Source organism: Gaeumannomyces tritici (genome assembly GCF_000145635.1).
Source record: "Gaeumannomyces tritici R3-111a-1 unplaced genomic scaffold supercont2.2, whole genome shotgun sequence".
In the NCBI taxonomy this organism is placed as follows: Eukaryota; Fungi; Ascomycota; class Sordariomycetes; order Magnaporthales; family Magnaporthaceae; genus Gaeumannomyces; species Gaeumannomyces tritici.
In genome coordinates, this window is record NW_008804546.1 from 3,459,782 (window position 1) to 3,476,367 (window position 16,586).

The 16,586-nt window shown below is 57.7% G+C and overlaps 6 protein-coding genes across 6 annotated transcripts; 4 read left to right on the forward strand and 2 right to left on the reverse strand.

Annotated features, from left to right (window-relative positions):
• The first annotated feature begins 216 nt into the window (after positions 1-216).
• Positions 217-4,285, forward strand: GGTG_03730 (potassium transporter 1). Its single transcript, XM_009221512.1, has 3 exons — positions 217-1,082; positions 1,166-2,844; positions 2,944-4,285. Exons 1-3 carry the CDS (start codon positions 977-979, stop codon positions 3,970-3,972), a joined length of 2,814 nt encoding a protein of 937 aa, XP_009219776.1. The 5' UTR covers positions 217-976; the 3' UTR covers positions 3,973-4,285.
• Positions 4,286-4,441: 156 nt separating this feature from the next.
• On the reverse strand, positions 4,442-5,838 carry GGTG_03731 (hypothetical protein). Its single transcript, XM_009221513.1, has 2 exons — positions 5,433-5,838; positions 4,442-5,354 (listed from the first exon to the last, which is right to left on the reverse strand). The coding sequence occupies exons 1-2, from the start codon at positions 5,626-5,628 to the stop codon at positions 4,804-4,806; spliced, it is 747 nt and encodes a 248-aa protein (XP_009219777.1). The 5' UTR covers positions 5,629-5,838; the 3' UTR covers positions 4,442-4,803.
• Positions 5,839-5,853: 15 nt separating this feature from the next.
• On the forward strand, positions 5,854-7,887 carry GGTG_03732 (hypothetical protein). Its single transcript, XM_009221514.1, has 2 exons — positions 5,854-6,115; positions 6,194-7,887. Exons 1-2 carry the CDS (start codon positions 6,016-6,018, stop codon positions 7,468-7,470), a joined length of 1,377 nt encoding a protein of 458 aa, XP_009219778.1. The 5' UTR covers positions 5,854-6,015; the 3' UTR covers positions 7,471-7,887.
• GGTG_03733 (cysteine synthase) lies at positions 7,650-9,752 on the reverse strand. The gene is made up of 3 exons (XM_009221515.1): positions 9,461-9,752; positions 8,928-9,392; positions 7,650-8,817 (listed from the first exon to the last, which is right to left on the reverse strand). The coding sequence occupies exons 2-3, from the start codon at positions 9,058-9,060 to the stop codon at positions 7,820-7,822; spliced, it is 1,131 nt and encodes a 376-aa protein (XP_009219779.1). The 5' UTR covers positions 9,061-9,392; positions 9,461-9,752; the 3' UTR covers positions 7,650-7,819.
• Positions 9,753-9,907: 155 nt separating this feature from the next.
• Positions 9,908-14,114, forward strand: GGTG_03734 (ubiquitin-activating enzyme E1 1). Its single transcript, XM_009221516.1, has 3 exons — positions 9,908-10,111; positions 10,189-12,561; positions 12,663-14,114. The coding sequence occupies exons 1-3, from the start codon at positions 10,106-10,108 to the stop codon at positions 13,395-13,397; spliced, it is 3,114 nt and encodes a 1,037-aa protein (XP_009219780.1). The 5' UTR covers positions 9,908-10,105; the 3' UTR covers positions 13,398-14,114.
• A 157-nt stretch (positions 14,115-14,271) lies between these two features.
• On the forward strand, positions 14,272-16,257 carry GGTG_03735 (glutathione S-transferase Gst3). Its single transcript, XM_009221517.1, has 5 exons — positions 14,272-14,582; positions 14,674-15,234; positions 15,333-15,511; positions 15,599-15,623; positions 15,705-16,257. Exons 1-5 carry the CDS (start codon positions 14,373-14,375, stop codon positions 15,960-15,962), a joined length of 1,233 nt encoding a protein of 410 aa, XP_009219781.1. The 5' UTR covers positions 14,272-14,372; the 3' UTR covers positions 15,963-16,257.
• Positions 16,258-16,586: the final 329 nt, after the last annotated feature.

A 16,586-nucleotide genomic window follows, 5' to 3' on the forward strand; every position in this document is an offset into this window, starting at 1 on the left:
CCGGCCATCGCCCTGTGAGCCTGCTGTGCGCTCCTAGAGCGTGGCGGCGCCAGCTAGTGAGTTTCCTGCGTCTGTTCAAAGCCACCACCACGACACACGGCGCCAAGCAGCGCTGCGGCGCCGTGGATTCGAGGGCGAGCTATCTCCGACTAGGGAGCGGGTAGGTATTTGAGCAAGCACTGGCGAGGTACCTGAATATGCGTAAATACCAGTTGTTATTGCGTAGCCGAGTGGGCCTGGCGCGTGCCTGCGGAACACAAAAGACTTCCATGCCCCCGTTCTTTCCCCTTCTCGGCTGGGTTTGTTGGTGTGTTTGACGGGCAATCCCTGGCGGTGCGCCTCACCCCCCCTGCCTGCTGCCCGTTCTTTTTTTTGTGAGCAAATTTCTTGGCGTCCCTTCCCCTTGTCCGCCCTGAAAGTCCGCGATATTACTTCGATCCGAGCACCACACATTTTCAACTCCTCTTCAATCCGCCCTCTCCCACCCGATTCCTCGCGCTCCTGTCCTTTGCGGTTTTCGGACCACTGCGCATTTAGTCGCTCTTCAGATGCAGCATACCGCCGCTTGACTTTATATATCGCGCCCTAATTTGACCTGCCCCGACTGGTACCCACCTCCCTTGGTCGCATTCAACTACACCTCCCTCCCTAGGTAGTACCATGGACCTGCTGAGCTGCACTGGCTACTGAACCCCGGGTTTCCCGCCAGCTGCACCACCATGAAGATCGACAGCCCTACCACCAGGCCGTATAGATCCCATCTCGTCGCCTCATAACCTTTGCCTAAACCATCCTGGGTCACGACCCCCAGGGCCGCGATCCGGCGATCCGACCAACCCTAACTTGGGACCTGCATCCGGAATAGCTTCCTGCTCGTCGCCATACTACCTGGCCCTCACCACTCCTTCAGCCCAGCTTCTGGACCTTCTCCGCCTCAGGTGGGCAGCCTCGCCGCAGCCTGTTTAGCTCCATCACCATGGTGACCCGCGGCGATGTCAAGGACTGGCTCGTGGCTCAGGTTAAAAACCTGAAGCCCTCGTTTCTCGGCAAGACGGCACACTTCAACTTTATAACCGCACACTGTCAGTCGAAAATCTCACCCCAGCCGTGTGAGGCAACTACATGCACAGGGAATCACGTGGCTGACCGGCTCGCGCAAGCGCAGACCTCTACATTGTTGGACAGTTGTTTGTCGGTTCCATCCTGCTATACGCGTCGGGCAATGGCGCCATTTCGTATATCGACTCCCTCCTCTTCTCGAGTGGGGCGTCCACTCAGTCCGGACTGAATCCGATCGACGTCAACATGCTGAACACGTTCCAGCAGGCTGTCCTCTACCTGCAGGCCATGATGTGCAGCCCCATCACTGTCAACACCTGCGTTGTCTTCTTGCGCCTCTACTGGTTCGAGAGGCGCCTGATGCACATCGTCAAAGAAGCCAGGAGGCGCAGAGGCACCCTTTCCAAGTCTAGAGCAAAGTCCGTTTTTGAGCGCACCAACGATGCTGAACAAGGCGTCAACGTGGGCGACATCAGGGTCATGCACGGCCGTGGCAACACCAGGATTACCAACGACGGCATCCTCCTCCCCCCAGTTTCGGAAGAGTCGGGACAGAATGGGTCAGGTAGCGGCCCTTCCCTGCGCCTACCTGACGAGGACGTGGATCCCCTCACACCCCAGCCCGTCGATGGCAGGCCTCGAGACATCAAATTTGCTGCGACGGTCAAGCGGAGTGACGCGTTTGACGACGACCCCATGAACCTACCCACGGCTCGCACTACCGAAGAGCACCTGGCCATCTTGGAGCGTCAGCGCAACGAGGAAGAAACCCTGCGCATTCCTGGGCCCCGGGACGTGGAGCGTGGCATGGCCCCGCAGAGGGTTGACAATAGCAGCAGCAGCAGCAGCAATGAGGATAACGAGCCCGAGACTAACCACGGAGCGGCCAATGCTCGGCGAACGAGCGTCGACTCTCGGCACCAGGCGCCCCAGCCCCAACTCCGTCCCCAGACCATCATGATCGAAGAGCCAACCAAGCCGCAAAAACGTGACGAGATGGCGGAGGACCTCGAAGTGATAAAGAACGTTTTCTCTCCCGTCTACACGTTCCGCACCCCGCGTATATTCAGAAGCAAGAACGAACCGCAACACGGGGGCCAAGACGACGAGGCCCGGGGGCGACAGCGGCAAACACCACCACAGTCTAGCAAACGGCAGCTTAGCGGCCTCCGCCGCGTCCTTAGCCACGACCAGGCCACCGAGGGCACCCCATATCTCAGCTGGACGCCCACGATTGGTCGCAACTCGAATTTTGCAGGCATGTCGGAGGAGCAACGTGACGAGGTGGGCGGTATCGAATATCGGTCCTTGAAGGCTCTGGTCAAGGTCTTGATAGGTTACTTTGTCGGCTTTTCCCTTCTCGGAGTCGTGTGCCTGCTCCCTTGGATTCGCCTCACGGACCAGTACGGCTCACTGGTGGATGCAGTCTCGCAAAGCCGGACCTGGTGGGGCTTCTTCATGGCCAATTCGGCCTTTATGGACCTGGGCTTCACTCTCACTCCCGACAGCATGATCTCCTTCAACACGGCCGTCTTCCCCCTCCTGCTCATGAGCTTCCTCATCATAATTGGCAACACCGGGTTCCCCGTCATGCTGCGGTTTATGATATGGTTCACGTCGAGGATAATCCCCCAGGAAAGTGGTCTCTGGGAGGAGCTGAGGTTCCTGCTAGACCACCCCAGGCGCTGCTTCACCCTCCTCTTTCCCAGTGGGGCCACCTGGTGGCTATTTGGGATTCTGATCTTGCTGAACGGCATCGACCTGATCTTTTTCATTGTCTTGGATGTGAGTTCTCCACTCCTCTGCGTCTTTCAGCCATCGCAGTTTGCCTTGTAAAACCACAAGACACGCCGCTGACTAGGTTCCTTTTTGCGTGCCTCGCAGCTTGCCAGTGGTCCTGTACACGACATGCCCACGGGCATCAAGATCCTCAATGGCGTGTTCCAGGCCGCCTCCACGAGGACAGCTGGCTTCGCAAGCGTCAACATATCGCAGCTTCATCCCGCCGTTCAGACATCGTATTTGATCATGATGTATATCTCGATCTTTCCCATTGCCATCTCGGTCCGCCGCACCAACGTCTACGAGGAAAGCTCGTTGGGCGTCTACGGCAGCTCCGGAATGGAAGAAGAGGGTAACAATGGCTCTGACCTGTCCTATGTCGGCTCCCATCTCCGGAGACAGCTGTCGTTCGACCTGTGGTATATCGCAACCGGATTCTTCCTCCTCTCGCTCTCCGAGGGCGACAGGCTGCAGAAAGGCGATTTCTCCATGTTCGCCGTCTTGTTCGAGCTCGTCAGCGCCTACGGAACTGTCGGCCTCAGCTTGGGGTACACGGGCATCAACGCATCGCTCGTGTCACAGTTCACACCGTTCGGAAAGGTCGTCATCATTGCCATGCAAATCCGGGGCCGCCACCGTGGGCTACCCTATGGGCTCGACCGTGCCGTCCTGCTGCCAGGCGACTCGCGCAACAAGAACGAAGAAGCGCTTGCTGAGGCTAAGCTTCACGACGCGAGGCTTGCCCGCAGGATGTCGGGAATCTCGACAGGGACGCATTTCACGGGCGTTCACTACCAAGGCACACCGTCCGTCCACCGGATGCGCAGCCGAAGCATCGATCGTACCAACAGCAACATATTATCGCAGCTTCTCCATCCTGGTCCTCACCACACGCCGCCGCACCACCACAATGCCGCGACGTTTACGTCCATGAGGTCCATGTCCACCCCTCACCTGGACGACCTGGAGAATGACCATCTCGGCGTTGGAAGGCATCCCATGCGTCGTGCCGAGACTCTCCGCGCAGAGGCTCTGGGTCAAGCACCCTCGGCCAGTCCAAGGCCTCCTTCCGCCAGCCCTAGGCCCGCTGGCGTTAACTTGAGGCCTGCCGCAGGTACCCCAAGAATCTGAGGGATGGCCATGTGGCGGTGGCGGTGGCCGCACTAGCTGCGGTTTTGGGTGGCGTTGAGGTATAGCCTTGTTTTTCTAATTTATTTTTGCCAGCAGCATTTTTTCGTCCTCATTTTTATGTTATTCCCCGCAGGTTGCCGATTTCCTCGGCATAGAAAAGCATCATGTGTATGTATACAAGTCGGAAGGCCATGGGGTTTGAGCACAGCACGGAGTTCAGGGGCAATTGGGACAGGGAGCGGGTCCCCTGAGATCAGGGTTTAGATGCTACCTAGGATCATTTTCAATTAAAAACTACAGTCCTACCATTCCATTACCAGTGGGCTCTCGGCGTGTCTTTTATTTGAAGCACAAGGAGCATGGTGCCTCTTCCGTGTTTGATGCTTAAGTGGTATATTATCATGGCTGTTTCGTGGTGAGCATTATCATCAAGTGGCTCTATCAGTTCATGTGATGGTATCACTTCAGGAGGAGATTCAAGAGGGTTCTGTATGCAAAGTTACGTGGGACAAACATTGAGGTCTCACGGATTTGATGGCTCTACGAAGGACAGAAAGGTGTGAGGGCGCACTGCATGAACCCATTTCCTCGCCATATTTGATTTGAAGCGACATGTGCACTTGCTATCCAAGACCGTTTTGTTGATTTTGTACAATGTCACTAGTTGTTTGTTATACACTCAATTGGTATCTAGATGAGCAGCCAATCCTTGCGATAAGTATGGCCATAGTTGTATGGCAGGTTATCCGGCGACGACTGGTTCTCGTACTCCGCTCCGGGCTGATCTGGCAAACTCATCCCGCGCAGAAAGTTTCTCCTAAGCCGCGGCCATTATTTCTTTTTGCTCTTGGCCGACGCCTTCTTGGCGGCGGCGGCCTGGGCGCCGGCGCGGGTGCGCAGCACGTTCCTCGACTTGCGCCAGGCGGCGACGATCTGCTCGACGCTGCCGCGGTCGTGCTTGGGCTGGCGCATGTAGGTCAGGCGGGCGCGGCGGGCGCGCTTGGGCCTGCGCTGGACGATGTCGATGGCGACCACGTTGCGGCTGTAGACCTTGAACCACATCTCGACGCCGACCTTTGTTAGGGCGGTGCGCAGCAGCACGGCCGTCTCGATGCCGGAGCGGCGAATGGTGATGCACACGCCCGAGAAGGGTTCGGCGGCCCGGCGCGTCGTCACCATGAGCACGTCGCCGACCTTGACCGAGTCGGGCGAGTGGCGGTCGAAGAGGCGCGAGCGCGCGCCCGTCGGGTCCATGGCCGAGATCTGCTGCTTGTCGAAGGCCGCCATGGGGTCGGTCGTCGGGGGCCGGGACAAGTCGGGCGGGGTGTAGACGGCGAAGCCGGTGCGGAAGCTGTTTGTTTGCCGGCCCTTGCGGATGCCGACTGCAGAGGATGGGAGGGAAGCGGAGGGAGGTCAGCGGGGGCCGGCGGGAGCGTGGCCGGGTAGCAGCGGGCACTGACAGTATGTGTGTGGCGGAAGTGCGGCCCCGGGGGGTGCCGGCCCGGAGCCGGAGCCGGAGCCGGGGGTGGATGTAGTTGTTGTTGTTGCGGCGGCCTCGGTGGCCATGAACCGAGGGGCAGCCAGCCTCTGTTGGCGGGCCTGGCGCAGGCTGTGCTTGAGGCAGGCCAGAGGCCGCCTTAATGAAGCGGAGTTCATGGCTGGTGTGCACGCGCCCGTCGTGTCTGATGGGGTTTCTCGGCCCGGCTGTCTAGACGCTGAGCCTCGTCGCTAGATGAAGTCGAAAAGTTGCTGTTCCAATTGGCCTGACTCACGTGTGTGCGTGTATGTGTGTGTGTGTGTGTGCAGGCCCAGCAGAGCTGTGTCAATTTGATGCATTCATTGGCTGCGTCACCCGCATAAACCCACTATTATGCCCGCGCCTCCATCCAGCGCGGGGACTCAATGGGACAAAAAAAAGGGATGCTGCAAAAGCTATCATCACTTGATAGCACTTTAGGTACCTCTCCTAGGTCGTCTAATAGTTCCCTCTGCTAGGCCGCATACACGCACGCACAGGGAGAGAAAGAGGCAAACTTTGCCGCAATGGCGAGGATGTCGGTTGTTTCCGCCCTCAGGGCGGCTGCCCCTCGATGCGCCGGCACGCAACAAAGGCTGTTCTCGCACACGGCAGTCACTCGCAAATGTTTGTCCATCCCGGCCACCCCTGGGGTTCGCTGGGCTTCCCCGAAAACGGCGGGCTAACCGGCTCATATGGGCACAGCTCATCATGTCGTCACATTCACAGAGACCTCCTCGACCGAGCTCGACTCGCTGCTCAACACGCTGCGAGAACAGCGCATCCTTCCAATGTATCTCTCGCCCGAGGAGCGCAAAAAGATCTACCGGGAGCGCAACTACCAGAAGCTCAAGAACGATCCGCCGACAGTGACCATTGATGGGGAGGTGCACAAGTTCTACTACACGGACAAGCACAAGGATCTGGTCGAGGTGCGCAGGACGGCGATTCAGGCCATCAGGCTGATGAAGACGGATGAGGACTGGGCGAACTTGTCGCGGCTTCTCACAGGCCTGCACCACAAGGCCAAGATACATTGGTGGAGGCCCGGCAGGGGCGACTTCCCCAAGCTGGCCCGCCAGGCTGGCACTCAGGATCGCATCTTCACCATCATCGAGTGCGCCCGCCAGGTCGACTCTACGGGCTTCAAGCTGGACGACCCGGAGCTGATCGCCCAGATCATGTACTGGGTGCAGTGGAAGGCATTCGCTGGCTTCGCGGCTCCTTCTTTCGAAGAGGCCGCAGCCAAGGCCGCGTCGGGCAAGGCCTGGCCAGACGTCAACATTACCCGCAAGGCCCTCCTCTGGGCCGATATGGTGGTGGATATGCTGCAGCTAGATGCACACCAGCCATCAGTGCCACGAGACGAGCAGCTGGCCGCGCGACGAGCCAAGCAGTTGGAGTATTCCAAACGCATTGGCGATCCAAACTCAGTCGTTGCGCAGCCGGAGCAGCCGGCGGAGCAGCCGGCAGAGCAGCCGGCAGAGCAGCCGGAAGAGCAGCCGGCGGAGCAGCCGGAAGAGCAGCCGAAGGGCTTCGCCCTACGGGACGACCCAATGTGGATCCTTCCGCAGCTGCACCTGGCCGCCGCGCTTGTTGTCAAACACAAGTTACCAGAAGAGGAGGCCGACGGGTTGCGCAAGCGTGTCACGCAGCTGTCCAACACCCTTGTAAAGCGCTGGCCAGCAGGGAGGGGCCTCAGCAGCCTGCCCTTGGCAAAGGACGCACACGAACTGAGGTTTTCGTTCCTCAAATATCCCAACAGCATCATTCGCGAAGGAGCACTTGCCCTCTCCGCCCTAGACCTTGCCATGGGTGTGGTTGAGCCGGAACTCGCTGCGGAGCTCAAGTCCCGACGAGATGCAACATCTGACGAGGTCGACAACGCCCTGTCGCAACCGGCTGACAAGCAGCACACTGGCCGCCTCGTGCATGACATCTTGCATGGTACACACCACGTCCTGCCCACCTCCAAGACGTGAATAGGGGGTTTGATAGCCGGGGTGCTATTGCGGTTCGAAAGTATGGAGGAGAAGTGAACACACATGGGAGGGCTCCCAGGATCCTCTTAGTCACTGGGTTGCATTGGTCGCAAGACCAGACCAGACGGCCCTGATCGGGTGTCTGCTGTAAAACCACGTCATGTCTGAATTGTTTTTTTCTTCTTCGTCTTCTCTTTCCCTTGTGCTGTTCACACTCCCCATGTCCCTACCCTAGATGTTGATGCACGTGTGCACATGTATACAAGAGATGGCAGATATCAGGTAATTTGCGGAGGCCAAGAAATGTGGTATAAAGGGGGCGCATAAAAGATCTCTAAGAAGAGGGTTCTCAAGGCAGGACAATGTACTTCTCGAGGTGCTTCGGGACAGCCGACAGCAGTCTCTTCTCCTCAAGCCACTTGCGAGAGAAGAGGCGGTCGGCATACCTGTAGGCACCGTCGCAAAGCATGGTGACGACGGTGTGGCCCTTGCCGAGCCGCTCGGCGACCTCCTTGGCGGCGACGACGTTGAGAGAGGACGAGGCGCCCAGGTAGAGCCCCTCCTCGTCAAGGCAGCGGTACACCATCTCGATGCTCTTCTCGTCGCTGATGTGTAGCGCGCCGTCGAGTAGCTCCAGGTCCGGGCGCAGGTTGTCGGTGATGCGGCCCTGGCCGATGCCCTCGGTGATGCTGGACCCCGTCCGCTCCGTCAGGCGGCCGCCGCTGGTGATGTAGCTGTGCAGCACGGACCCGGGCGGGTCGGCGAGGAAGGACTTGACGGCGCCACCGCTGGCGTCCTTGAGGAAGCGGGTGACGCCGGCCAGGGTGCCGGCGGTGCCGGTGGCGCACGTGAAGGCGTCGACCTTGCCGCCCGTCTGGGCCCAGATCTCGGGCCCCGTCGTCTCGATGTGGGCGCGGCGGTTGGCCGTGTTGTCGAACTGGTTGGTCCACACGGCGTTGTCGAGGCGCTCGGCATGACGGCGGGCCTGGTGGTTGTAGTTTTCCGGGTTCTCGAACGCGACGGCGGGCACGGGGTAGACCTCGGCGCCCAGCAGGCGCAGCAGGTCGATCTTGCCCTGCGACTGCGTGCTGGGCATGTAGATAACGAGCTTGTAGCCGCGCGACCGGCACACGTGCGCCAGCCCGATGCCCGTGTTGCCGGCCGTGCCCTCGACCACGGTGCCGCCCGGGCGCAGCAGCCCGCGCTCCTCGGCGTCCTTGACCACGTACAGCGCCGCCCGGTCCTTGACGGACCCGCCTGGGTTCATGAACTCGGCTTTGCCCAGGATCTCGCACCCCGTCTCCTCCGACAGCCTGTTGAGCCGGATCAGGGGCGTGTTGCCGATGGCTTGGGTGTGTCAGCAGGCCTTGGTCACGTTTGCACTGCTGGGTGCGTCTGGGATGGTGTATAGGTAGGTTAAGTAGATAGGCTATGGACGGGAGTCCCGGCCTGCGCACCTCCGGTCAGGCCCTTTGCGACCCCTTGCGCCCTCAAGACACTCAACGTGTGCTGGGCCGGCTCAGCCGCCGCCGCAACAGCAGCCCTCAGCGTGCTCGCCGTGGCGAATCTGCGCACGCCATGGCGCAGCATTGTGGGCGTGTGTTTGTCGGATTTAGGATCTACAGAGCGATTAGAGCATCCGATGAGACACAGGTTTGATACGCTCGTTCTTTGGGAGGTTGGGGTTCAGCTCCCGTCGCTTTGAATTACAAAACCACAAAGGTACCGAGGTACATTTTTAAGTTGAAGACGCAAAGGGGGTATGTTGCAATTGGAGCACCCGCGGCACACGGTAATCACCAAATCGTCGCCTGCCGGGTATCGGGGTCTGATGTTGCAAGTGGGGCATCGCCTCCACTTGGTAAGTCGCTGGTACATGGAAGTTGCTGACCGATTTGGCTGGAATATCGAGGTAGAAGGCTCTAGAAAGAGGGCGTACATTAGGAAGCTGTCAAGTACGGAGGCGGATGGACAGTTATTCAGTATGTACAGTGGATGGCTATGCTACCTCTAGGTAGAACTAGGCAGTCTTTGAGGGCTGAAGGCTTGACCGGAACTGGTTGATTTTTGAGCATTGGTCGCTGTTGCCTGATCGAACTCGCACACCTCGATGATTCACTCGCAGTTTCGTCCGAGGGAAAGTGCTGTGAAGCTCGTGCGGACAGCCGATATTCAGGAACCGAGTAGGGTGTACCAGATACCGCGCTCGCCGTCCTAAATCCATATCAACGAGAGTACCGTGTACGTGGTGCGTGCCGCTTTCTACACATCCACGCGTGAATCGACCCGTGTTGGTGGGGTGTCGAGTCGGGGGGAGGGGTAGAGCTTGGAACCTGGTGGTGCATGACAGCATACGTCCCACTCTTCCTTCGCTACCTGCTCCAAACACCAACCCACCTGCCAACCTGTGCTGCCGACACTGACCTTGTTCGCCTGTCAACCACGGGCGCCTTCAAGCCACCTCATTTGCGTCTACACACCACCTGGACTGTGGTGAAGCCTGGCGTTTCCATCACCTGCGCCGCGTCAACGAGACGATCCCGAAGCCGAAGCCATAACGTTGTCGGACACATCTACTGCGCTGGGGAAGCGCAGGCTATCCGCAGGGGATCTTGCAGCATCCCGCAAACGAGCCATGGCGGTAGGTCATGCTCTCTCCCTTTGCGATGGACGGTCTGGGAACGCGAAGCTGACGACGAGCTGCTCTCTGATTTACAGGACCAACGCCTTCCCGAGGTCGACCTGGTGACCAGGATGCAGGTCGACGACTCGGTCGTCAACGTTGTCGGCACTGGCGAGATCGACGAGTCCCTTTACAGCCGCCAACTCTATGTCCTAGGGCACGAGGCCATGAGGCGCATGGGCGCCTCCAACGTGCTCATCGCCGGCCTCAAGGGCCTCGGAGTCGAGATTGCCAAAAACATCGCCCTGGCTGGCGTCAAGAGCCTCTCACTCCACGACCCGGCCCCCGTTGCCATCGCCGACCTGTCGTCCCAGTTCTTCCTGCGTCCTGAGGACGTCGGCAAGCCGCGCGACCAAGTCACAGCCCCTCGAGTCGCCGAGCTTAATGCATACACTCCCGTCAACGTCCACGCCTCGCCAAGCCTCACAGATGACCTCTCGCAGCTTGACAAGTACCAGATCGTGGTGCTCACCAACGCCCCGCTGGTCGCCCAGAAGGCCATTGGCGACTACTGCCACTCCAAGGGTATCTACTTCGCCGCTGCTGACACTTTTGGCCTGTTTGGGTCCCTCTTCTGCGATTTCGGCAAGCAATTCACCGTCATTGATGCCACGGGCGAGAACCCCCTGAACGGCATGGTGAACGGCATCGACGAGGAGGGTGTTGTTACCACGCCCGACGATGCGCGACACGGCCTCGAAGACGGCGATTACGTCACATTTACCGAAGTTCAAGGCATGGAGCAACTCAACGGGTGCCAGCCGCGGAAGATAACCGTCAAAGGTCCCTACACCTTCTCTATCGGCGATGTGTCGGGGCTCGGAACGTACGAGCGAGGTGGACTGTACCAACAGGTCAAGATGCCCAAGCTCCTGGACTTCAAGGGTTTCTCCGACGCCCTGGCCGACCCCGAGTTTGTCATCACCGACTACGCCAAGTTCGACCGCCCGCAGCAGTTGCACGTCGGCTTCCAGGGGCTGCACGCGTTTGCTCAGACACACAGCCGCCTGCCGCGCCCCTTTAACGCCGAGGACGCGATCGTCATTGTGAACTCAGCGAAAGAATTTGCCAAGGCTGCTGGAATCGAGGTGGAGTTTGACGAGAAGCTGCTCACCGAGCTGAGCTACCAGGCCACGGGCGACCTGAACCCCATGGCGGCATTTTTCGGTGGTGTTACCGCTCAAGAGGTCCTGAAGGCCGTCTCGGGCAAGTTCCACCCTGTTAAGCAATGGATGTACTTCGACTCTCTCGAGTCCCTCCCGACCAACATCCCCCGCTCCGAGGAGCTCTGCCGACCGCTCAACACCCGCTACGATGGCCAGATCGCTGTTTTTGGCAAAGAATACCAGGACAAGGTTGCAAACATGAAGCAGTTCCTCGTTGGCGCGGGAGCCATAGGCTGCGAGATGCTGAAGAACTGGGCCATGATTGGGCTTGGCGCCGGACCGGAGGGCAAGATCGTTATCACCGACATGGACTCCATCGAGAAGAGCAACCTCAACCGCCAGTTCCTGTTCCGTCCCAAGGACGTGGGTCAGATGAAGAGCGATTGCGCGGCCAAGGCAGCGGAACTGATGAACCCTGAGCTGTCGGGTCATATCGTGTGCTTGAAGGACCGCGTGGGCCCTGATACGGAGCACATTTTCAACGAGGAGTTCTGGGGAGGCCTGGACGGCGTGACGAATGCCTTGGACAACGTGGAGGCGAGGACATATGTCGACCGCCGTTGCGTCTTCTTCCACAAGCCACTGCTGGAGAGCGGTACCTTGGGCACCAAGGGTAACACGCAGGTGGTCCTCCCCAAGCTGACCGAGTCCTACTCGTCCTCTCAAGACCCACCAGAGCAGTCGTTCCCCATGTGCACCCTGAGGAGTTTCCCCAACAAGATTGAGCACACCATCGCTTGGGCTCGGGAGCTTTTCGATTCCAGCTTCATCCGCCCGGCCGAGACGGTGAATCTGTATCTGTCGCAGCCCAACTACCTAGAATCGACCCTCAAACAGGGCGGAAACGAGAAGCAGACGCTGGAGACGCTCCGCGACTATCTAATCAAGGATCGGGCTAGGTCGTTTGAGGACTGCGTGATATGGGCCCGGAATCTATTCGAAAAGAACTACAACAACGCCATCCGACAACTTCTTCACAACTTCCCCAAGGATTCCGTTTCTTCCACGGGAACGCCTTTCTGGTCAGGGCCCAAGCGCGCCCCTGACCCGCTCACCTTCGATCCCGAAGACCCCTCGCATTTTGGGTTTGTCGTTGCGGCAGCTAGCCTCCACGCTTTCAACTACAACATCAACGTCAAGGACAAGACTAAGCAGGACTTCCTCGGCGTTCTCTCAAACATGATCATCGAGGAGTTTGAGCCGGACCCGGATGTCAAGATCCAAGCCGACGAGAAAGAGCCGGTGAGTCTATTATTGCGTGCAACATTTGTGGCTGCCACTCGGACGGCTCCTGGCCATGGATTCTATGGAGGGAACAATATGCTAACACGTGCCACAATTAGGACCCGAACGCTGGAGCCTCTGCTTTCGATGACGCCAACGAGTTGGAGCAGATCACCAAGGAGCTGCCAGCGCCCAAAGACATGGCAGGCTTCAAGCTGACGCCGGTAGAGTTCGAGAAGGACGACGACTCGAACCACCACATCGACTTCATCACGGCTGCCAGCAATCTGCGGGCGGCCAACTACAAGATCGAGCAGGCGGACCGACACAAGACCAAGTTCATCGCGGGCAAGATCATTCCAGCCATTGCGACCACGACGGCGCTGGTGACGGGCTTGGTGATTCTGGAGCTGTACAAGATCGTTGACGGCAAGGACGACATCGAGCAGTACAAGAATGGGTTCGTGAACCTGGCCCTGCCTTTCTTCGGATTCAGCGAGCCGATCGCCAGTCCCAGGGTGGAGTACAAGGGCCCCAACGGCAAGGTGACGTTGGACAAGATCTGGGACCGGTTCGAGCTTGAGGACGTGACGCTCAAAGAGCTCATGGACGACTTTGAGAAGAGGGGCCTGACGATCACGATGCTAAGCTCGGGCGTCAGCCTACTGTATGCGTCCTTCTTCCCACCGGCTAAGCTCAAGGATCGATACCCCATGAAGCTGAGCCAGCTGGTCGAGTTCATCACCAAGAAGCCGGTACCAGAGCACCAAAAGGAGGTCATATTTGAGGTGGTGACTGAGGATGCGGACGGCGAGGATGTCGAGGTGCCCTACCTGAAGGTCAAGGTCCGATAGATTATCGGCTTTCTGTTTCGTTGGCTTCGGTGACGAATGAGGTACTTTTCTTCAGACGCGATGGCTTCTTCCGAGGCTCGAGCAACCCAAAATAGAACCGGTTCTTTCCCACCGTATGTTTAAGTTGGACATGGTATTTTTTTCACCAGTTGAGATTACCTGCCTGGCAATGTCTTGTTTTCCCGCGCACCATCCCCGCTCGTCTGCTTGAGGCCATGATTGCATGGTTAGGTACACCAGCATCTTAGCCGGAAGGTATGCTGGATCGAGGTATTTTCTCCGAGGAGCTCCCTAGAGCACCCTCATCATATGCGTTGTTCTTTTAGCGAAACACGAGATAGCGCGTTTGGATTGCTAGAGAGGTAGTCTGCAAGACGATTTCTTGTATTTTTCATCCTCGCCTGAAAGCGTACTTTTCCCAAACAGGACACAGCTTCGGCGACACAGGCTCGACAGATATTGAAAATGCCGGGTCCATGCAAAGGACTTAGTCAGCGCTGGTGGATTTTGAAGCCACAACATCGGTACGACACGGCGGCTCGGCGAGTTCAAGCGACTAGGCAAGCTCCGTGATGGACGAGTACCGACCCGGGGAAGGAGGTCAAGGTATGAGTAGAGCTAAGATGGCACTCGTGGTAAGCATTGACCAAAGCACCATCGTGGACGGCTGCTTGCTACTAGTAGCGATGCTGACGGCGATAATAGAGTAAGGTTGACAAATCCTGGTCTTGATGAAGGGGTCGGTGGTGTGATCAGTCAGCATAACTTAATCACCAGTGTCATGTGGAGCACATTCAAAGACCTCCCCCGCATCAATGACGAAGTCGCGCAAGCGTGGTTTCATCAAGCTTGTGTGTTCTCCTTTTGGGAGGTAGATGCATGATCCCTGCACAGAAAGAGGCAGCACCACATACTTGTGATGTCCTATAAATATAGAGCTACCTACTTTCGCTGCATATCGGTTGGCGGCGCTGGATGTTACTCCTTGTCAGCCGTTGCTCTCGATCAAAAGAAAGCTTGATGAGTCTGTCTATATTCGGCAGACTTTGCAGACAGAAACAAGCATTGAACTTGACCAGAGTCGGGTCCCGGCCCTTGTCCATCGCGACTTTGCGAGATATTCCCACACAAAACCACGCATTCAGGCATTCGCTGCTGTCACCAAGAATAACGCAAGTCAGAATGGTGCGTGTGACAATCACCAACTCCACCATTTTTATATACTCCATTTGGTAAAGACTTTACGTGCTAAACCAGGACGAACATCTACCAACAGTCATCTTCAGGCGCCAAGATCACCGAATGGGTGAAGCCTGACGACACGTCGGGCGAGTTCAAGCGCCAGGTGTCGTCGTTCCGCAACTTCATCTCGCGCGAGCAGGGCGCGCGGTTCCCGCCCGAGAAGGGCCGGTACCACCTGTACGTCAGCTACGCGTGCCCGTGGGCGACGCGGACGCTGATCGCGCGCCGGCTCAAGGGTCTCGAGGACTACGTCTCCTTCTCGTCGGTCCACTGGCACCTGGGCGAGCAAGGGTGGCGGTTCGCCACGCCCGAGGACGCCGACGCCGAGGGGGAGAACGTGGTGCCGGCCCCCGTGGAGGAACACGCCGGCTTCACGCACATCCGCCAGGTCTACTTCCAGGTCGAGCCGGCTTACGAGGGCCGCTTCACGGTGCCGGTGCTGTACGACAAGGTGGCCAAGACCATCGTCAGCAATGAGAGCTCCGAGATCCTGCGCTTCTTCGGCACCGAGTTCGACCACCTGCTCGAGGACAAGTACAGGAACGTGGTGCTGTACCCGGAGGCCCTGCAGAAGGAGATTGAGGAGACGCACGAGGTGAGGAGACGGGGAGGGCCGCAGATGTTCTTGGGTTCATTGGCCACGAAGCCTGTGTGTGACTGTTCTAACACTCTTTGTGTCTTCTACCCCCACAGTGGACCTACGACAGGATCAACAACGGCGTTTACAAGTCCGGCTTCGCCACCACCCAAGAGGCGTACGACAGGAACGTCGTTGCCCTGTTCGAGGCCCTGGACCGGGCCGAGAAGCACTTTGCCACGACCGAGGGCCCGTACTGGTTCGGCAAGGAGATGACCGAGGTCGATGTCAGACTGTGAGTCTCCCCCAGAAATCCTGTCATCCTCAAACGACTTGATGCGCCCTTCACCGGCGGGCATGTGCTAACCCTTGCTAACTCAAGCTTCCCGACGCTCATCCGGTTCGACGTAAGCCACCCCATACCCCCTTGTAGCCACCTACCTCATTGAAGCACCAGGCTCAGTAGCTAACCCGCATCCCCTGCACAGCCCGTGTACGTGCAGCACTTCAAGTGCAACATCCGCGACATCCGGTCCGGCTACCCCCACCTGCACGAGTACATCCGCCACCTCTACTGGAACGTGCCCGCCTTCAAGGACACGACCAACTTCCTGCACATCAAGAACCACTACACAAAGAGCCACAAGCAGATCAACCCCTTCAGCATCTGCCCCGTCGGGCCGCTTCCCGACATCCTACCGCTCGACGAGGAGGTGCCCGCGGTCAAGGCTGCCGGCTCTGTCTAAGGATCCAGTTGGGTGATGAGGGATTATGAGCACGATATTGTTTCAAATCGCTCACTTTGTCGCTGTTTAGAAAAGATGATGGAGGCTTGAGATGACTTGGTCAGGATGAGAAATAACGCATTTGAATGAAGCATTGCACGATAAACACATCGATCCTGGTTGCTGACCCTACTCGTGCGGGCTAAAAGCGCCTGCAATTTAACGGTCCTCCGGAGTAAAGTGCGGCGGGGCAATTCGACGTTTTCGGGGCAATTCGACGTTTTTTTTGTAACACTTTTCCCCACCCAAATTAGCTGGAAACCAATGTATCGCCGAAAAAGGTAATAAGCCACCCACCACTTTTTGCACGGTGCACAAAGGAATTAAAAGTAAAAGGCGTGGATTAAATTAAGCAAAAAATAAAGCTATTTAGGGCAAATCCGTGCCGGTTAAATTAATAACCGGCTTATGGTTTGGATTTACTTTTTTTCGTTATCCGTAATTTCCGGTAACGAAATTTTGTATTTTTCCGCAATATATTTGCCTGGAAAAAAAACGGCCAAAGCAAAATTAAAACCGTACTTTACTTTTAATAATTTCGTATAACCTTTTAAACCGTGCTTTCGTTTTTGGTAATTATTTATT